General features: G+C 39.5%; 1 protein-coding gene across 7 annotated transcripts in view; it reads left to right on the top strand.

The window, feature by feature from the left end:
- sptan1 (spectrin alpha, non-erythrocytic 1) overlaps positions 1-22,268 on the top strand; it is a 59,452-nt gene that overhangs the window by 20,239 nt on the left and 16,945 nt on the right. For 3 of the 7 annotated variants that reach the window (XM_031287345.2, XM_035991287.1, XM_035991288.1), the window contains exons 15-37: positions 1,764-1,945; positions 2,071-2,314; positions 2,506-2,628; positions 2,745-2,962; positions 3,177-3,269; positions 3,447-3,581; positions 6,857-7,005; positions 7,311-7,367; positions 10,420-10,618; positions 11,031-11,135; positions 11,243-11,275; positions 11,387-11,422; positions 12,642-12,689; positions 14,164-14,255; positions 15,316-15,460; positions 15,580-15,761; positions 15,892-15,991; positions 16,105-16,302; positions 17,933-18,079; positions 18,167-18,270; positions 19,031-19,193; positions 19,564-19,578; positions 21,745-21,876. In XM_031287345.2, the coding sequence (XP_031143205.1) occupies positions 1,764-1,945; positions 2,071-2,314; positions 2,506-2,628; positions 2,745-2,962; positions 3,177-3,269; positions 3,447-3,581; positions 6,857-7,005; positions 7,311-7,367; positions 10,420-10,618; positions 11,031-11,135; positions 11,243-11,275; positions 11,387-11,422; positions 12,642-12,689; positions 14,164-14,255; positions 15,316-15,460; positions 15,580-15,761; positions 15,892-15,991; positions 16,105-16,302; positions 17,933-18,079; positions 18,167-18,270; positions 19,031-19,193; positions 19,564-19,578; positions 21,745-21,876 (2,900 nt within the window). The remainder of the gene's footprint in view (positions 1-1,763; positions 1,946-2,070; positions 2,315-2,505; positions 2,629-2,744; positions 2,963-3,176; positions 3,270-3,446; positions 3,582-6,856; positions 7,006-7,310; positions 7,368-10,419; positions 10,619-11,030; positions 11,136-11,242; positions 11,276-11,386; positions 11,423-12,641; positions 12,690-14,163; positions 14,256-15,315; positions 15,461-15,579; positions 15,762-15,891; positions 15,992-16,104; positions 16,303-17,932; positions 18,080-18,166; positions 18,271-19,030; positions 19,194-19,563; positions 19,579-21,744; positions 21,877-22,268) is intronic. The other 4 variants (XM_031287350.2, XM_031287348.2, XM_031287347.2 and 1 more) reach the window with 4 other exon arrangements.

Here is a 22,268-nt window from a genome sequence, read left to right as displayed (position 1 = left end):
TACAAGTTACTTTACTTTTAAATGAAGCTTACATTGCCCCGAAAGAAATGTAGCGACATGGCAAAAGTAGTTTACTTCATTGAAGCTATTTTTGTTGTACATCAATGTACACCACATACACGTCTGTATGGCGGTGGTGTCACTAATCCTCAGCAGTTTTATTTCAGACAGCAGAAAGCTCCGCTGTACTTGAGCTTCAGAAATGCTTGGGGACATGTAGCGTGTGTTGATGCGCTACTGCAGCACTTGATCAATAAAAGAGCTAAGCTACTGAAAAGCTATTTGATCCAAAAAACATTGACGCTACTGAGAAGTAGTAAAACTAGTAACTGCCTACTGCCATACACTGCTTGCAATACAAGTTGAATTTAGCGCTGTGATGCCTTCGGCACAGGTTGCTGATGTATGCTACTTTTTAATTTGCCCAAGTGACAAATGCCTGTTCAGCCAGTTTGCATTAAATCAAACCGGTTAAGACGTACACCGGACCGGAATGACAAAACCGGAAAACGACCCATACTGCTACCTGAAACTAGTACAAGTACCTGAACAAGTGATGCAGCATATTGCACTATGATATACAGGGTTTAACTGCTGAATTGATGTTGCTGCATGACAATCAAGTGCAGACAAAAGTTTTATGAATTATAGTTTTACAGTTGGATATGGTTAACTATACAGAAAGTCACATTTAAAGGTTACCTTAATTTTTTTTTCAACCTGGAACCTATTTTCCTATGTTTTTGTGTCTAAGTGACTAATGGGAACAGTCTTTGAAATTGGTCCAATATTAAGCAAGACCGAGGCAGTTGGCAGCAGCGAACAAGCTACAGTTTTAGTGAATGGGTTAATTGCGCACCTTTTAATTTACGTCTACAAAAAGCTTGTTTTACCACTGACATGTTCAGATTAGTGTTCTAAGTGTCTGATAACATTATGGACAGGATCCCTACAGAGGTCGACTTTTTGTAAAAGAATAAGAACCTTTTTGTTTAACACGAAACTGAAAAATCACTATTGCCAAACTCCATTTAAATAAACAGTGATTTTATCATTGTAATATACACTTTATTCAAAGTCCACCGAAACAAAATAAAACTATCGAAGCCATCTTGGTTCTTCCTTTCACTGTTGAACAATCACCCTTCTTCAATTTACCGATTGCGATAGCAATTTCAGAGCGGTTTCTGTTTTAACAAAAATGATCTTCCTCTTTACCTAAAAGGTCTATCTCTCTAGCAATTCTTTCCATAATGTTGTCAGACACTTGTAATAACAATCTGAGCCTGCCAGTGGCAAAAACAACACTTATAGTTGACGAAATTGACGATGCACATTTGCCCTATATGATTACATTGCAGCCCGGTTTGCTGCTGCCAGTTACAGCGTTCTCCCTTGATACTGGACCAATTTCAAAGATTTATGTTCCTATTAGTCACTTAGAAATCAATGCATGGGAAAATAGGCTCCAGGTTGGGAAACAAAACGGAAATACCTTTTAATTAATTAATTAATTTTATTTTGTCTTTGGTTTAAATGAAGCAGACTGAAGATGAGTCAGAGCCTGGGTCGGAGTGAAACCAGGGTCAGATAAAATTGTATCATCTGCGTAAAATGTAAAATGTAGTACTGATTAGGATGAATAGTGTAATTTATGTATAATGTAACTAGCAGTGGATCAAGATGCACCCCATTACTGATGGCAGGGGAACAGTGTGAGGTGAGTTTTTATTGTAAATTTGATTTATTCCATTTTACTTTAGGCATCAAGCTCCGTGAGGCCAACCAGCAGCAGCAGTTCAATAGGAACGTAGAGGACATTGAGCTGTGGCTGTATGAAGTTGAGGGTCACTTAGCTTCAGACGATTATGGAAAAGACCTGACCAGTGTCCAAAACCTGCAGAAGAAACATGCACTGCTGGAGGCTGATGTGGCTGCTCACCAGGTACCCAATGCTAGACATACATCATGAAGGCATACCTGATACTAATGGATGCTAATTCTTTTTTTTTTTTTTTTTTTTTGCTACACAATAGTTGAATAGCAAATGTATGAATTGTTCTCTCTCAGGATCGCATTGATGGCATAACAATCCAGGCTCGCCAGTTCCAAGAGGCTGGACACTTTGACGCTGACAACATCCGCAAGAAACAGGAGGCTTTAGTGACGCGTTATGAAGCTCTGCGCGAGCCCATGGCTGCACGCAAGCAGAAACTGTCAGACTCTCTTAGGCTCCAGCAGCTTTTCAGAGATGTGGAGGACGAGGAAACTTGGATCCGTGAGAAAGAGCCCATTGCTGCCTCTACTAACAGAGGTAAAACGTTGCTATATTTGCTAGTACTATTAAATAAAAGCTAATGGTCAATGACATATAGTCTCCTTCAAATTGTCCTTTTACATAGATAAGCAGTGAACCTGAAGGATGTTTCAGTTGAAGCCCACCACCCTCAGATATTTCAGATGATTGATAAAGATCTAAAAAGTCTCTCTTGGTGTTTTCCTTAGGCAAAGACCTGATTGGTGTTCAAAACCTGCTGAAGAAGCACCAGGCCCTGCAGGCTGAGATAACCGGTCATGAGCCTCGTATTAAGGCTGTCACCCAGAAAGGAGAGGCCATGGTCGAGGAAGGTATTCATTCAAAGCCAATCTCTGTTTGATATCTCCTTTAAGTTGATTGTAATCTTAAGCAAGTGAAGTATTAAAAAGTATTTAGAATGCTGATCATTCATGTGTGGGGTTCCCAGGACACTTTGCTGGGGAGGATGTGAAAGTTAAGCTGGTTGATCTACATGGACGCTGGGACACACTGAAGGCTAAGGCCTCCCAGAGGAGACAGGATCTGGAGGACTCTTTGCAAGCCCAGCAGTACTTTGCTGATGCCAACGAGGCGGAGTCTTGGATGAGGGAGAAGGAGCCCATTGTGGGGAGCACAGATTATGGCAAAGACGAGGACTCTGCTGAGGTACATGAATGAGTTTTAACAAAATATCAGGACAACAATATCATATCAATTTTTCAACTACTTGCGATTTAAGTATGAAGTAGATCATTGTGTTGATCTTTTAGTGTTTCCACCCTAAGCTCTGTCTTTGATCATGTTACATTTATTGCACAAGCGTCGAGCATATATCCCTTTGTGACAAATGCAGTTGTGCTGAATAGTTTGTCTTCCACAGGCTTTGCTGAAGAAGCATGAGGCCTTGATGTCTGACCTCAGTGCCTACGGTAGCAGCATCCAGGGTCTGAAGGAACAGGCCCAGTCCTGCAGGGTAAAACCCGATCCTTCTTCACACCTCAACACTGCACATGTGCTCAGCTTCATTGGAGGGTTTTTAATGTGCAATAAAGCCTCTGATCGCTAGACTGTTTAAAAATGATCATAATCAAACTTTCTCCAGTTTAAGGAGAGAGCACAAATCAGTGACTCTGTTTGTTTAACTGAACAGCAACAAGTGGCCCCAACTGATGATGAGACAGGGAAGGAGCTGGTCCTAGCCTTGTACGACTACCAGGAGAAGAGTCCCCGTGAAGTAACCATGAAGAAGGGGGACATCCTCACCCTGCTCAACAGCACCAACAAGGTACAGATAAACCCAGCTCAGTGTACAATATACAGTCAGAGGTAAGGCTGAAACTAACCTGACCAGCTTGAATAAATATTAAATCGGAGGTAATTCACATGTCACTTCGAGTAATGCAAGTTAAGTTGTTCAGGGTTGGTTTAGGTATATTTAATATCAGGGAGGCAAATTTTAAGTAACTTATTTAATGATTTTTTTCAGTGACTGTAATAATCAGTAATTAATTGTCAACCTTTTAACAAAAAGCCATTTAAGAGATGAAAGAATTCTTTGCAACTAACATGTTATACAATTACAATTAGATGAGACTGAACATGGAGGCCACTTAAAACTAATGCTGGCAGTCTTGGTATATTTGGATTGAACATTGCAAGAATCACGCAAGCTTGTCATATACGACAAAAAACGGCATCGTTTTTCAGGGTCTTTATAAATCCAAACTGTTTAATCCAATGTTGATACACTTTTTTCATAATTCATGAATCGGTTGTTTTATCGCCGCTAGCTTTTATGCTATCCGCTATTTTGCTTTTCCCATGATGCTCTGGGAGGCCATTCTGACCAATCAAAAGCTTGTTTACGTCTTGTCAACCATTGGAAGGCTGTTCCATCATTGCAGATGATGCAGTGAAGAAGAATCACCCGAGGGAATAGAATAGTTAGATATGACCATAAGTTGTCAAGATTAATTCCCACACTGTGGGAAATTTGTCTTGGGCACTTAACCCATGCTGCAGCCATAGTAAAAACAAACGAACACAGACAGCATGTACAAACAACAAATACTGTACAATACCGTACTATGGTCCTGATGGTGTATACAACCCAACATGGTGTAATTGTTGTACGTGTGAGAGATCACACGTACAACAATTACAAATCTCAGTCGTCATGTAGGCCTGTTCTGCCTTTTACTTAGTCATTCATATAGAATTGCCGCTATCTAACGGCATGCCAGTATTACTGTATGACGGCGGTTAGGGCTGCACGATTATGGCCAAAATGATAAACGATTATTTTGATCAATATTGATTAATTATCACGATTATTTGTTGATTTTAACCAAAACAAATTTTATTGTCACATAGGCTAATTATAACTGCTTTCACATCCATATTGTGCTACATTCCTGCCAGTACATCCATATTGTGCTACATTCCTCCTTTGTTGAAGGATACTATGAAGGAGTATGCCATTTCAGCTGTTATGCGCATTTGCCGTGAAAAGATACAGGCAACGCAATTTTCTGTTCACGTTAACGGCGCATGTTAAAATCCGGTGCCATCTACTGGACGAAATAGCAACGTGGATTACGGGGACACTTATATGTCTGCGTTGCGCTCTGATGCTCCAAAACAGATGTTAGAGGCAACAGAAACATCGCTGCATGTCATGCTAGTAAACACTAATAACACGTTACACAGCTGGTAACGTTAGCTAGCTATAGCGTACCATTAGCTACAGTAGTAACTGGATTAAATACGGATAAAATGCTGACAGCTAAACAGTGTAGTGTGACTGTATTTCACTGTAGAGGATTCCAACAGCGGGACGTACAACAGTCTGCCGCTAAAGCTATGAGCTAAAAGACACAAACTAGCACTGGTCACTGCTGTTGTCTGAAAAACAACACAGACGAGACACAATGTTGCGTTTACTGGTAAACTGGTAAACCTCGTGACAACTTATTGCCAATTTATTTGTACATTTAGTTGTTACTCAAACATGATTTCCAATCCTCGGGAGATATGTTTATGGTCATGTCCCTTGCCCCCTTGCCCGGAATTGGATTTGCGAAGTCATTTCGCCTCTCCATTTGGCCGTTCAGTAACATTTGGGGGCTTTGTGCTGGTTGGGTAAAACAATGCAAATTAGCATTTGGGTGGAGAAGTTAGAATGGTAGAGCTTGTTGGTGAGGCGAAATGTCTTTCTTTGTAATCTGCGAAGTGTTCTGTGATATTGCAATTCATAGTTTTCAGTCACATGACCTGGAAGAGCAAAACACACTGGGAACGCCATAGAGCTGCACAAGCCTGTCAAATCTTCATCCTTTAAAAACCACAAGGTCACCACTCAAAAGAGAAAAAAACTAAGATATATATATATATATATACATATATATATGTGTGTGTGTGTGTGTGTGTGTGTATTTCAACAAGCTAGCGCGCTAGCTAACTACACCACTGCTCATTTTAGGCCACCGCACAAAAATGTGTGTCTGCAGTAGGACATGATTCAAGGAAAAGGAGGGCTCACTAGCGTGGTAGCTACGATAGCTAACACCGGCAGTCAGAAAAAAACATAATCCATTGTCTGTTTGATAATCTACACGTTTTCTTGCGGTGGCCTTCCTTTAATGAGCAGTGATGAAAGAAACTAATTTTAGGATCAAGGAGATTATAAGCAGATGTGTGATTGGTTTAAAATAGGGCATATTCTACTTTCTTATGGTACTATTTAATTAGTTGAAATTAAGTGGAAATTATTTTTTCAGAGGGGACCTATCTTTGAGTTTCAAGTATTTTAAGTTTGTTCTCTAATTCAGATAATCCTATCTCCAATAAATTTAGAGAGTATCGCACCAAATGGCGAGGACAATATCCTCAAAAAGCGATTACATTTCTAATCATCTTGAGAAATGTACTGTCTTACACATATAGTAAGGATGCAGAGAGTCAATGAAAATTTAATCAGGCAGAGAAGAATTGGTGCATGACCTGAGGTAATTATGTTACCTATATTTAAACTAATAGAGTAATCCACTAAAGACTGATGCATAAAAATAAAATTTGAGGAGGAGAAAAGAATGAATACTCTCTTCTGTCTGAAGGGATCAATCTCCAGATGTCTTTTAAACCCAAATCAAAGGCTAACTGTCTAATGGCAGCATATGTTATTTGGTTATTGTTGTTAACCACTATATCTTTGGATAAAAGGGCTGAGTATTTGTGAGTGACTTTCACAGAGCAACTTTCTAAGCCGCAATCTCCATCACGAGCCCACAGGACCTCTCCCCTCTTTATTTTCTGACTTTCTGACTGTAGCTCTCAACTCCAAGCCCATATGTTGCTAAAGACATAAATCTGTATGCTGTCATTTAAACAACTAAAGTTAAATTGATCATTTTCTAGAACAGGTGTGCACTGTAGTAGTTTAGCAAATGTTACTCTGGGACTCTCTAGATTTGTAACAGACTGAGTATGTGGGACTAAGTCAAAATATACCACAGTGATTGTTCATGGTTATAATGGAACTCCCTATTCTCCCTGCTAAAGGATTGGTGGAAGGTGGAGGTGAATGATCGCCAGGGCTTTGTTCCTGCTGCGTATGTGAAGAAGCTGGACCCTACCCAGTCCTCTTCCAGGGAAAACCTGCTGGAGGAACATGGCAGCATTGCACTGCGCCAAGACCAGATTGAGAATCAGTAAGAAACCCACACAATGACCTCTTCATTTTTGCAGCGGAATGTAGTTTACTTACTCATTTCTCCTTTCCTACTAGATTTGTTAACTATTACTCTTAAGTGTTCTGTCTTTTTCTGCTCTTTTAACCTCTCTATGCTTTCATCAAATCATATTTTCTGCTCAGTTTTTTAACACAAATGACCTTTTCTATAGCTTTAGCTAGCTATAGCTATAGCTTTCTCTTGTCTCCTCCGCTGTCCTCTTGTTGTATTTAACAACTTAATCTTGTCTTGCTGTGCATTCTACTTGCCTTGCCACTGAGCAGGCTTGTCACCAAGGAGGCCTGCAGCGTGTCTGTGCGCATGAAGCAGGTGGAAGAGCTGTGAGTAGGAAGCGTCCCTAGTCTGCGTGTTGTTGTGATCGTGATACCACTAAATATCATCACAGTTTTACATCCCTCCCAACCCCAAAAAACCCTCATGTTGTCACACTGTCACTACTTCTTGCTCATCTTCTATTCAGTATGGGGATAGAAGAACCTTTGATGCAGACCTTTCACATCTTTCTCATCCCAGGCTTGCCTATGGATCTTCATTTCTGATTTTCTGTCATATAAGCTGTTCTGTTCTACACATTTGATTGGCTTTGTTTCATTATTCTATAGGTTACTTCATTTTTCAAGGTGCCAGTCAGAGAAATTCTGCTGATCCTAGTGGCTCCAAGATTCATGATTGAAATCTGCCTGGTTCAGCAGAAGTCTAGCTGGTCCAACTTTTTATTGGCATTTACTTTACATTTACAAAACATGGTGTAGAAAATAAATGAGAGATTACTAAATAAATTTAAATAAGGAGCCCATACAAAAGCGAACCTGTCAAGTCATTATGAACTTTATCACTGCTGTGATTAATTATTGTAAAGCAAATGTTCAATGTCATCAATCAGTCAATTACCTGCTGAGCTGAATATGACACTGATTAGATTGGTTTAAACACTTTGTATGATGTAGCACCACGGCCCGTTTTTCCCTGTTGCTCGTATTTGGTCTTATCGTTAGACATATAAGTGTCTTAAATTAATGACATAGGGCTACAACTAATGAATGTTTTCATTAACAATTTTTTTTGTATAACTTATTTTGTGTATAACATGTCAAAGACATAGTACCAGAGCCCAATATATCTTCAAATTGCTTGTTTTGTTTAAGCAATAGCCTCTCTCCCTCTGCCTCCCTCTCACAGATCTACCTAAGTAGACAATTCAGACAATAACTGTTAAATATATGTTCAGTTAAGTGCAGGAATTTTGTGTCTCATTTGTTATTATTAAATTGTTGTAATTTATCAGATGCAAAATGGCATTGGCCATTAAAACCCATATCGGTTTACAAATAATTAGGCCTGTCACGATAACAAATTTTGCTGGACGATAAATTGTCCCAGAAATGATTGCGATAAACGATAATATTGTCGTTCTGAGACCATTTTCATCTAATATAATGATAATGGCATAATAATGCAGGTACACCTTTTCAAAGATCAATACACTTTTATTTCTAAAGAATATTTACTCTGGAACTGGAAGACATTTTAAATATCCACAATAAATGAACAAAACAACCAAAAACAATAAATAAAATGGACTTGAATAAAAACCAAACACAACCAAAAACAATAAATAAAATGGACTCTCAGTCTCTCTTAACAAAAAATGCACTGGAAAAACCCAAACACAATCAAAAACAATAAATAAAATGGAAATATTTCCAGCCGCAATAATTTCCATTTAAAAATTATCGAGCTCATTTTTATTTAACATGCGATTAATTGATTTATTGCATATTGCGACAGGCCTACCAATAATATAAAATGGAGAAGAGGAGCAAATCCTCACATTAGAAAAGCTGAAACCAGCAAGGGAAAATTTGCCACCTTTCTATGTGGATGTCCAATCAGTGTGGTAAATGTAGTCAATTGCAGCAATAAATTCCTCAGTGCCTGCTATATTGGCCGAGATAGCTGAGTTCTCCTGCTGGCGGAGCCGTCCCAGCAGAGCCAATCAAAGCCCAGCCAAAACAGTTTAGCCGAGTTGCGCCTAAACTTGATGCAGGTAATAAAATAAAAACATGGTGGCTCTGTAATCCGAACCAGAACCAGAGCAAACCAAGACAGCAACTCTTTATTTTCCACACTGTCAACATAAGCTGGAATACTTCCGTTTTTATCTTTTCACAATTTAAAGGTCCAATGTGTGGGAATTCCTCCCATCTAGCGTTCTAACTCTCTCGCGCCACGCAGCTCAAAGTACGTATTACAGCTACGGTAGCCTTCACGCTTTTTTCTGATGACGCCGGTCTCTTTATCTTTTCAATATCCTTTTTCTTTTTCTGGGAGAAGAAGAAGACGCCTGTTCCTGAAATTTGGATTTTGAATACGTGTGGTCCTCCATGTTTCCTTCTTCAAACTTGCTGGGGCTGGCAAGCGACGATATCCATTAGCAGCACCTGCGAGTTTATCATGTGACAGCGAAAACGCGAAAGGCGGAGCAGTATATTCTGTTTGTCCCTTACCGTGCTTCTGCGAACTGCAGCTTTAGCAATATAGCACGCACTGAGAATTTTATTGCTTCAATCGACTACATTTACCATTAACACTAATTGGACATCCTCATAAAAGTGGCTACATTTTTTTTTTGAGAACAATCAGTTTTTAGCAGAGAAATAGAGGGATTACTAGCAATAAATACAAATTCCTCAAAAGAGCAGATTCTCCATCTCTCATTTTAAAGGAGCAATATGTAATACGGACAGATAGCGTTTAAAATGGTTACTGCAGTCCAAATACAAAGTCCTGAAGAGAGTTGTCTCCCCCAGCCCCTCCTCCTCCTCACTCTAACTTCACGGGGTTGCCAGGTTGAGCGCTAAACACAACGTCCCACAATGTCAATATTAGTTAGATGCTAGCTATTTTGGCCGTCATAAAAGGCCGTCAGCTAAAAATGTAACTGCAATCACCGTTATAAAGACAGCAACCTCACTGTCCTCTGTACCCGTCTGACATTCCCCTTTTGTCAGCTAAAGATTAACTGCTACGGCTGCTAAACAGAAGCTGGGGAAGAATTTCAGCAGGGGGGAGATATGTGGTTTTACTACTTTCCAGACCCCATTAAATATAAAAATGTAATGACCGGAATGGCAATTTCAAAGGAGAACTTAGTGACTTTGGCATTGTTGTCAGAGACGAACGTATTTCAATCTAGCATGTTTCCTTAACATCTAATGATATATGGTCATTTTATGATTTAGTTCAGTAAATATATTACATATTGCTCGCTTTTAAATCTTTAAAATTGAGGCACATTATAAGAGGGATTGATGAGCTTTTGAAGGCACATTAAATGATTTGATTGGATTATGTTTTTGCAACTTTTTTAAGGTATGGTACGCTGTTGGAGCTGGGAGAGAAACGCAAGGACATGCTAGAGAAGAGCTGCAAAAAGTTCATGTTGTTCCGTGAGGCCAATGAGCTCCAGCAGTGGATCAATGAGAAGGAGAGCGCTCTCACTAATGAAGAGGTCGGCTCTGACCTGGAGCAGGTTGAGGTCTTGCAGAAGAAGTTTGACGACTTCCAGAAGGTAATGTCCTCTGATGTTTTAAAACGTTTTCTTCTACAGAAAGGCAAAGTCATGACGTCCGGGTTAGCTTCTTTTCCACTAGCTTCTGTAATTCAATCCAATCTCTCATGCAGAATTTATTTAATTGTTTTTTCTGGAAAAAAAAAAAAAATTGAAATTATTATTCTGTTATTATTATAAATTCTGGTTTCACTTGGGCTCTATAGACTCTCATGACAAACATCTGAACTTGTTGATTTAGCTCCCTAATGTAATGCAAATGTTTTACTTGATTATCATCTATTAAGTATGTTATTGGTTAGTAAGCAACTAGTATAATCTAATCTTAGCTACTGTGTGTATTTGTTGAGATTATTTGTACATGTCATGTCTCTCAAAAAAGTGTGTGGTGATGTTCTTTTGTTTGGTCCAGGACCTTAAGGCCAATGAGTCTCGCCTGAGGGACATCAACAAAGTGGCGTCTGAGCTGGAATCTGAAGGCCTCATGGCTGAGGAGGCCCCCATGATTCAGGCTCAGGTAAGTTCTACTTCCCTGGTTTAACTTTATGAACCCTAACTAACCCTAACCGTTCTTCTATGTTTTACCTGCAAGTTAATTGAGATCATGTTTTCTTCCATGTGTAGCAGCAAGAACTGGTTGGTGCTGCTCCCGGCAAGGTTTTGATCATTTCTGTACTTCACATACATTTTGCTTTATATTTAGGAAACATTTCAAATATCACAACAAAAAATAAGACTTTGCTGTGACACATATATTTTATTGAACAGGATGAAGCTGATTCCAAGACTGCATCTCCATGGAAGGTAAGCTTCATCTAACACTGTTAAATCTGTGTCCAAAAAATACATTTAAACATTCAGTTGTTTAATGTATTTTTATACAAAATAGATAGTCTGTCAGTCTTGATCTGATAACTGTGCAATGTTGATGATGTTGGATACTGATGTGTCACTTCTGGAATCTACTGCAGTCATGCATTAAGACATTTTACTGGCATGAGGCTTAATGTTATGTCCTCATTGATTATGATTAGACATTAATGAGACAACCAGGCACCATAGGAACTCCAAAGCCTTTTTTTGTTATTTAAATTACGTCTCAAGATGTCTTATTTATTAAAGGAACACACCAACTTATTGGGACTTTAGCTTATTCACCGTAACCCCCAGAGTTAGACAAGTCGATACATACCCTTCTCATCTCTGTGCGTGTTGTAACTCTGTCTGACGCCCCCAGCGCTTGCTTAGCCTAGTACAGATCCTGGAGGTAACCGGTTCCAACTAGCCTACTGCTCCCAATAAGTGACAAAATAACGCCAACATGTTCCTGTTTACATGTTGTAATTTGTATAGTCACAGGGTGTACAAATAACAAGGTCACTATGCTTTTACTATCTAGTAATTGTTGACTCTATTACTCCAACTCTGAGTGAACTCCAGGCGAACTCTCTGCTCCTCACCACAGGTCTTCTAGCAAATCACTCCGCCCAAGTAGCAGAAGTAGCAGTGCTTCACCTTTCTGAGAATAAGGTTCCCAGTTTGTATACGGTTAGAAGACGGCTGTGTCTCATATGACCTATACAAATCACAACATGTAAATAGGAACATGTTGGCGTTATTTTGTCAGTTATTGGGAGAAGTAGGCTAGTTGGAACCAGTTACCTTCAGGATCTGTGCTAACCAGGCTAGTGGTGGGGGCGTGAGACGGAGTTACAACACGCACGGAGATGAGAAGGGTATGTATCGACTTGTCTAACTCTGGGGGTTATGTTGAATAAGCTAAAGTCCCAATAAGTCGGCGTGCTCCTTTAAGTATTTTGTTTGATTCATCGTAATTCAGTGTTTGGGGCTTGTTGCCTGGTTCAGCTCTAGCCTTGGTTGCAGTGCTTAATATGTCCTGATTGGTGTAAAGTCTTGTTTGGTCTTAGTAGAAAATTCTTGACTGGTGTGGTGTTTTTCTATTTTCGCCCTCTTCTTTTTTCCCCCCTTCTTTTTGCCATGTTTTGTTCACCTTTGACTATAGAACATACGCTTGGCTGTTCAAACAACGGCTAACTTTAATACTATCAAGGTAAGATTAACTAGTCCACCCTGTCCTCATTTTGAATTGTCCCCTAGCTCTACTGTCCTGCATTGTGATCAGAAAACTAACCCCATCATCATGGTTTATTTTTGGTGCCACATGATCTGTCTCTTCCAGTTCTCTGAAACCTGACTGTGTGTTCAGTTTGTTTGGTTTCATCCTGTTTCCCATGGCATTTGTTTTCCTAGAGATGCACCGATTGACATCGACATATGCCGATTTTATGCCTGTCAAATTCACTCGGGCGGCGCATGATTTACATTGCGCAACATCAGCACCACACGTGCACATGCAGGGTTTCCGCTATATGCATGTAGCAGCGGCGCGCTGCCGCTCAATCAGCCGTTTGTGAAATGTTATAAAGTCGTAATTATACACGGCTCTGCAGACCCGTCTGCTCTACTGATCTCAGGCGAACAGTCAGCTGCTCTCTCCCCTCTGAACCTGAACAACTGGAATATGAAAACCGCACTCACGTGGGTTCCGTGAAATATGACAGCTACAGTTTATCAGAAAATGGCGTTGGGCACACTGACTTTGATGAATTTACTGTTTATCAGACCCCAAATGAGACAAGAAGCTAACATTAGCGAACGCTGCGGTGACGGTCCCTCTTCCTGACTCCTTTTATTATTTATTTTATTGCCATTACCTGTTTTCCCTGTTTTCATACAGAAGTTTAGTTTGCTAAATATATGACATTGTTTTAGTTGGATATTGGATGTGAAAAGAAGGAAATGGTTCTTCCATAACATTGCACTTTAGATTTGTGTGAATTTCCCACACCAAGAGTAATTTATATAGTTCTATTTTATAGTGATTGATTATCTATTCAAAAAATGTTCAATGCAAAATGTAAAATTTTCTATTAAAGAAAAGATAGAAAATAAATATTTGTTTGTGCTGTAAAGTGGTTAGAAAAAATGAAATCGGAATCGGCTAAAATCGGTATCGGCTGGTCAAACTCAATGAAAAATCGGAATCGGCCTAAAAATTGTAATCGGTGCATCTCTTAGTTTGTCCTGTTATCATCCATTTTGTTGAATGAATGTTGGCATGCTACATAAGTTTTCTTTAGCATCGTTTCGTAGATCCTGACTTTTTGTAATGTTCTTAACATGCATCCAGTCCTGTGCACTTAACATGCATCCAGTCCTGTGCACTTAACACCCATCATCCACGTGACGTCTATCACTGTCTGGCCTAACAAACACACAATGCAAATTTGCACATTCTAGCACATATTTGATTTAGCATTCCTCACTTACCTTAAATCATAGCTGACGATGCTGTTTAATGCTATGATCAATTGATGCGTCCCTCTTAAATTGAGGGTGTGTTTAGTTCTCATACGGAAAATCATTGCAAATTTTAACACTCAAACTAGAAGAAACAGGCTCCAGAAGGGCTGAGCAAACTCTGAAGAGTGTAGAGTACTGTTTTATCATTGTTTTATGTCTAGGAGCTGAATAATCGCTGGCGGTCCCTGCAGCAGCTGGCTGAAGAAAGGAGCAACATGCTGGGCAGTGCCCACGAGGTGCAGCGATTCCACAGGTACGAACCAAAGACTGTAGGAAAACACATGTGGTGTTTGTGATATCACCTACAGCTTTTAGGAAGATCCAGTTTGTGTTTTTACCTCACTTTCATCTTTGATAGTTACTAGATCCATACAATTCAAATTTAGTGTTGGAGCCTGGGTTAAGCTGAGTCAAAAGGAGAAAACAGCCATGACATAAAGAACATCCAGTTCAAAACATACTTTTTGTATAATGTCTTCCTTTTGAACACATTCCAGAACACAAAAAAAAATTGCTATTGCGAATCTAACTTATTGTGGAAAAAGTATCTATTTGGATTTGAGAGCAGTGGCACAAATAGAGAAGAATCTGAAAACTGACTCGTAATGTCAGCGACCTTGGGTACCATGAAAGGCGCTATATAAGTCCAAGTTGTTATTATTATTATTATTATTATTATTATTATTATTATTATTATTAATAATACAGAACACCGCAATATCTATAAAGTTTGCTAACATTATCCACCATAGGCTACTGGTCATACCAGACCAAGCAAGGCTGTAGCAGCAAGTTTTATTGCTTATTTGTTCAACTTTAGTTTGTAAGAGGAAGAATGTATTATCTCTTCCTTTTGAGAAGTTACATAGCCTAGCTTTAAAAGGTGTATAAACTATGAACCCAGTTTTTCTCAAACTAACAACTAGTTGCCAGAATTGTGGTGGTTGCTTCTTAGAGGCATAAATAAATCCACTTTACATTTATATGGCTCCACAGATGACACAAAACACTTATAAAACTTGTCTCTAGTAAGATACTTAGATGAGTGCTAATGGTTGCATTAAGACCATTTTTACTCATAATAGAAAACATTTTAAAATCAAACCTTCATAATCAGTAGTTATAGAAACGTGTATAGAAACTTGAAGTGTAAGGATTTTATTTCATATATATTTCCCAGTAATTAAATGGAAACAATGAGTAGGGGCAAAACCCTCAGTCCTTCTCACTTGCACACACAACACCTCCAGATGTTTGAGCACAGAAAAATTTCCTTCATAACATTTGAACAAAATTTGTTTGTGCCTCCTCAGGGATGCTGATGAAACTAAAGAGTGGATCGAGGAGAAGAACCAGGCCCTCAACACTGACAACTATGGTCATGACTTGGCCAGTGTCCAGGCTCTGCAGCGCAAACATGAAGGCTTTGAGAGAGACCTGGCAGCCCTGGGTGATAAGGTCAGATTGTCTTTTAGTCATTTATTTGAGATTGTAGTAGATCTACAAACCAAACCTCTGGCTGAATATATATTATTTCCCTTAAGGCTGTCACTCATTGTTCCTACTTCCCTGCCCAGGTGAACTCTCTTGGGGAGACAGCAGAGCGTCTGATCCAGTCCCACCCTGAGGCAGTAGATGACATCCAAGAGAAATGCACTGAGCTGAACACTGCCTGGAGCAGCCTGGTGGGACGTGCTGACCAGCGCAAAGACAAACTTGGCAACTCCCACGACCTTCAGCGCTTCCTCTCTGACTTCAGGTGAGAGAACAGCTGGTGGATGTCACTGGGTCAGATTTGTAGTTATGTAGTTTTTGAGAGAGATATGTCTAAATTTAAGAAATGCTGTGTGTGACATATTTTTGGGCCATAACTTCTCATCTGTGCACAGAGATTTGATGTCCTGGATTAATGGCATACGAGGGCTGGTGTCCTCGGAGGAGCTGGCCAAAGACGTGACCGGAGCTGAGGCCCTTCTGGAAAGACACCAGGTATTGAACTCCTCCATTCTGATAATTTAAAAAAATGTGCAGATGTCAGTGCATGTTTTTTGCCATCAAACCCTACCCATCCATCCATCTTTCTTTTCTTTTCTATTTTCCAGGAACACCGCACAGAGATTGATGCTCGTGCTGGTACCTTCCAGGCCTTTGAACAGTTTGGTCAGCAGCTGCTGGTGCGAGGCCACTATGCTAGTCCCGAGATTCAGCAGAAACTAGAAGCTCTAGACCGTGAGCGTGCTGACCTTGAAAAGGCCTGGGTGCAGCGTCGCATGATGTTGGACCAGTGCCTCGAGCTCCAGGTATTGAAGTGTTGAGCCATGTCATGACCTGTGACCATGACCAGAAACTGTTATTTTATTTTAATATACATTGTGTGTAGCGCAAACCAATACCACACACCACAGCATTTTAGCCTAAGCTTATTTGCAATGCCCTCCCCTAGATGGGCCTTTTAAAATACTTAAAACTTAACAACAAATACATAAGTAAGTAAGAGAGTACAGAACCTAAACTGACCAATAGGTACTTATGCATGTATTTGTCTGTAAATCTGTTTCGCTGTGATGTGGAATGCTGAATCTCCCATCTGCACAAATCTATCCTTTGGTACTTATTAGGAACCTTGAGGTACGTACATGAAAACACAAAACTCGGAGCTCAACGAGAAAATGGAGACCAACCAATACAAGACACAAACTACTACAGTAAAGCACCATAAAGCGAAAAGCACCAGATCATTCATGACTACATGACTGCTCCCTCTTTAAAAACTGTTGAGTTTAAAATGATCCCATTCAGGTTCCAGTATGACTTCTGTAGATAAGGTAATTCTACATGTTGATCCCCCAATCCGAAAAAGCCTTTTGTCCGAATGAGGATTTATGTAAGGACACCTAATAATTCCCATTAGATGTTCCATGTGTTAATGAGCTTAAAGCTCTCAGTGGAACCATACGGTCACTGAGCACCTAAGGAGCCTGGGTATGTAGGCATTTATAGATGAGGTCAAGATTAGTAAATTTATTAAAATGATCAAAACTTCACATTTAATTTCTTAAGAACATGGCAATGACGTGATCTTACTGGCTTCCTGTCCAAAGTTTGAATTGCTCAAATATTTTTCATCATAAGAGGCTTAGTTATTTTAGATCCTGCTTGTGACCAAGAGGTTACACAATAACTTAAATGTAAAAAAATTGAGTGTGCAGCGAGGCTGAATAAATTATTCCCTGCAGGAAAATGTTTGGGAACCACTACTCTAGGTGATCTGACAGCTGTCTGGACTAGTTCTACCAGATACATATATAGCTGTATCAACTGCATAATCTGGAAACCTGCTCCAAGACATGATTGTGGAAAGTCATTTATATACAGTATAGACTAAAGTGGACCAAAGGCAGAACACTGTGGAACTCATGTTTAGTCATTAGCCAAACCGTAATGGATGTAGATAATTATTTGATTGTCCATCATTAGCTGGTGAACTTTCTCCCCAAAATACAAGTAGGATACTAATTGGCCTATAGTTGCATGCATGATCATCTACTCCTGACTTAAAAAAAGAATATATATTATACTCTTGCTAGCTTCCATTTACTGGGGAAACACCCACTGGTAATAGAAAGATTGATGAGATAAGCAAGAGGTTTTACAAAAAATATTTTTTTAGTATCCAGGTGAAAATGATAGTTTGAGTGACTATTGGCAAGTTTGTCTATTACTGAAAGTACTTCAGTTTGATTTTTTTGTTGTAGGGGAAAAAACAGTACCTGCATTTTTGGGTGCAGGGAAGCTCCACACTGAAAACTTAAAAATTACTAGCAAGCTCATTAACAGATGAAACAAAAACTAGTGAATTTATGAGCAATTATGTTGTCTCTGACGGCTGTCTTGGTTCCTCCACTGACTGTTGTCCTTGTTCCTCTGCAGCTCTTCAACCGAGACTGTGAGCAGGCTGAGAACTGGATGGCAGCTCGTGAAGCCTTCCTTGCTAGTGACGACAAGGGTGACTCCCTGGACAGTGTGGAGGCCCTCATCAAGAAACATGAAGACTTTGACAAGGCCATTAACGTGCAGGTCAGTAAGATGTTTAGCCGCTCAGTTAAAGTTTTAAAATTGATCAGTAGTTGTGTTCTTTAGATTAAATGGTGCCCTGCTGTATAGGAGGAGAAGATTGCTGCTCTGCAGTCCTTTGCTGACCAGCTGATTGGAGCCGACCATTACGCCAAACCTGAGATCTTCAACCGCCGCAATGAAGTACTCGACAGGTAGGAAACATTTGGTGACACAGTTTCAGTTCTTTTACACAGAACTTTCAACTTCTTTGTCCTCAACTACTTCCTCTCATTTCCAAACAGGAACATTTTCAGTTCAGTTTTACCTTAATGTATTGAAAGCCTTTTTTATAAGCCACTCTCTAATACATCCTAGATGCTTACCAAGAGTGATCTTAATCTCACAGATATCTGACCCAGATAGCACAAATGTAGAATCATTGGCATACAACAGAAGTTTGCTTTTCCCAGCAGCTGCCATATCCTTGATATACATATATAAGAAATAAGAGAAGCCCTAATCTAGAGCCTTGGGGAACCCTGCATGTAATGTCCTTTGTTTCTGACACAAATGACTAGGGCTGGGTATCGGCCGAATTCCTACCCAGTTTCTAAAAACTTTGCAAAAAACTTTGGGTGCTTTTATGGTAATAGCCAATCACCCACAGCTGCAACATGGCCAACGGGATTGATCGCAGCCACTCTTCAATGCTTAAGATTACATGCACTTGATTTCACTTTTGCAATTAACCTATACCTCTTGTCATTCACAAAGACAGACTGTTAACATAATGAACTGTCATTTCAAGACTCAATAACATACTTAGTCTGCTAATTAGGCTATGAGGTTTTTATTCACACAAAGTATCGAAAAAAGTATTGTTGTGGTATTGGTATCAAATTCAAGGTATCATAATTGTCATCATGCTTGTGTTTGAGCTCACTTTAAACTTCAAATTCTGATGTTTGAAAGGTGGCGCCGGCTGAAGGCTCAAATGATCGAAAAGCGTTCCAAGCTGGGTGAATCCCAGACCCTGCAGCAGTTCAGCAGGGATGTGGACGAGATTGAGGCTTGGATCAGCGAGAAACTGCAAACTGCAACCGATGAGTCCTACAAAGACCCTACCAACATCCAGGTATACATTTGGCTTCTACTGGCACAGGCCCAACTCAAAGAAGTTCATACCAACACAGCTAGTCTGAAAGGAGTACATGGAATCCCTTCAGAATGGTTTTAAGTGTGAGCGTAAATTACACCCATGAATATAGTGAATAGAACAGATAGTAATTTCTTTTTAAGGAAATCTTAAAAGAAAACCAGGAAACATTTATTTTCACAGATGGTAACTGATTTCAGGGCCACGTGTCCTTAGCTAAATTAAAATTACTAATCTGTTTGTCTTGTTTGATTGATGATACTTATCTTTAACTGTGTCAAATCCCTCCCTGTGTCCTGGTTGAAGTGAGACTGAATTTTTCTCCCACTGTCTTATTTTTTTTTTATAGCTGTCCAAGCTGCTGGTAAGTTTGAGTAGTGTGTCAGCTGACTAACAACCGAGCAGGTTGTCCTCCATGTGTCCATGTCTTTGCTGTGTGTGTGTGTAAACACGACGTAGAATAAGCACTCCGTCCATCTTGAGTTTGTCCCTCATCAGCACTGTTGAGTGCCAGCTTCTTTTCCACCTGGTTTTAATTTTGTTAAGTTAAGATAAAACCTAATTTTGTGTTCATTTGTTTTTTATTCTAGATTTGTTTTGTCATTGAAGGCTACTAGTTGTTGGGTGTGGCTTCCATTTTTGTTTTCAATTCTTGAGGGGGGGGTTATCTTTAAACTTGCTTCAGATGTTTGATTCTGCAGTCAAACTAATTAAATTGATGATTAGCAAGTGGACAAATTCTAAATTGTGAAAAGCAATCGTTGGCGCTGTGCCTAACTGGCTCTGTATATAATATTGGGGATGTCATACAGAGCCAATATGGGCATTTTTGTAACTGATCAGGGATTGGCATTCACTCTGGTAACCTTACTCTGATCATTTACATCAGCTTGCCATAACGTAACGCAACTCCTAGCGAACATGAAACGTAAAAAAACCCCAGTTATAATATAAACTAAACTTCAAACCACAGAGATTCCTTTAGAAGCTACAAATGTACTGAGAGCTGAACACACAGAAACTTAAAAAACAAAAAAAAAAAAAAAACCATCTGTTTCTCCTGCACAGGTCCTGCCGCCTGTCAGTAGATCTCCTTATGTCTGCACTCTTTTATATTGGCTACAGTCTATGGTCGGCACACAGAGAGTCTGTGGGCAGCACTTTTTCATTTTTTACCTGATTTATGGGAAAGCAACAACTGACATTAACACACACAACCAGTGGCCGGGTTGGATCAGTGGTAGAGCAGGCGCAGAGCAGGCGCACATATACTGAGAGGTTTATACCTCGACGCAGAGGTCCAGGGTTCGAATCCAACCTGTGACAATTTCCTGCATGTCTTCCCCCTCTCTCTCCCCTTTCTCACAAATAAAGGCGGAGAAAGCCCAAAAAATTATCTTAAAAAAACACACACAAACAAAAATGATGTACGTATTTTATTATTTTTATTTGCATATAGAGAAAGGAAGTGAGATCCGATCATAAGTGGTCACTGAGGACGCATTTGGAGATGTATTCTACAGGTGAAAACGCAGGCACCTAGAGCTGTCCACTTGTGATCCGATCACTCAGGGCAGATGTTAAAGCCACGTCAGAAGAGCCTATAAGTTTAGTTTTTAACAAAGATTGACTATTAAGCGCAAGAGGCGTCACTAAGTTTAGTTTTATCAAAGATTGTCTAGTAAGCGCAGGTGGCTTCACTAAGTTTAGTTTTTGTTGTCCAGCGGGGGACTTGAGACCATTTATTTTTTGGTTGGGGGTTTGCTGGGATCCTAAAGAGAACTTGGTTTACTAAGTTAAATGCATTAAGCTTGAGACATCTTTTAGTTTGTTTACTTAGTTAGTTTTGTAAACAAAAAAACGGTGTGCAGCTCTATTATCTGAGTAAATACAAGAATTGGATCGGGACTCAATATTTAAATTTGGATCCGGGGCCAAAAAAGCTGATTGGGACATACCTATATAATATATTTATTAGTTTATATGTTTAAAGACAGTATTTACTAAGAGGTAATACAATTGCAGAAAGATACAAAAATGAAGCAACTTTGAAGTGACTCTTCCTTCAGTAGTTTTTTTCAAAGTTAACTCTGTTGCAGATGTTGTCTTCTACACTGCCATTTTGTGTTCTTCACTTGTTTGTCCTTTATGTCTGTCGATGTCCAACACATTGTCTGTCATGGTCGGCGTCCTGTGTTGAAGTAAATTTTTTGTTTTATTTTACCCTCTAGTTTTTTTAGTTACAAAGTAGTTTTCAGTAACAAAGACAATTTGACAAGCATTGTAAAGCAACAATTTTATTTGACCGTAATGTCACCCTCATAATGCTTCAGATACAGGTTTATCAATCAAACTTATACAAACTGACTTTCATGTCAGCTTTTGTGCAGAATGTAAGTATGAAAGCAATGCTACATGTTAAGTGTGTATCTCAATTTAAGGCGAGTTCTGAACATTTAATCTATAAAATAGGAGCTTGTCCACCTTGTGATTCTCATGTTGTGTCCATGTCCTCTGTGTGTGCTGTCAGAGTAAGCATCAGAAACATCAGGCATTTGAGGCCGAGCTGCACGCCAACGCAGACCGAATCCGTGGGGTCATTGATACTGGCAACACTCTGATCCAGAGAGGAGCCTGTGCCGGCAGCGAGGACGCAGTCAAGGTATATTTTTCATGTATTCAGTTATACAGCATTCACAATATACAGACAAGTTTATTGTTAAATATTGGGCATTCAGCAGACACTCAAAGGTGGCTTAACAGCAGAATGAGATTTACAGTTATTAACAATAGCAAAGAGAAAGACATACAAATCCTGTGACCAATCATGTAAGAGCTTGAGAAAGTGTTAACATTGGAGGCGGAGAAATGTTCTTAAATTATGGTGATGTATACATTTGAAATGTGTCTGGCAATTTTCTGTAGATGTATCTTATTCTACCATTATTCATATATATATATATATATATATATAATTGCGATTTTAAGAGTGCAATTTTTATACCACAAGAGCTGTGATTAAGAGTGTCCTAACACACAAGTGAACTAAGCTGA

The sequence above is a fragment of the Sander lucioperca genome, chromosome 14 (assembly GCF_008315115.2).
Source record: "Sander lucioperca isolate FBNREF2018 chromosome 14, SLUC_FBN_1.2, whole genome shotgun sequence".
NCBI lineage: Eukaryota > Metazoa > Chordata > Actinopteri > Perciformes > Percidae > Sander > Sander lucioperca.
The sequence above is the reverse complement of the archived record's forward strand: the minus strand, read 5'-3'. Positions and strand labels throughout refer to the sequence as shown.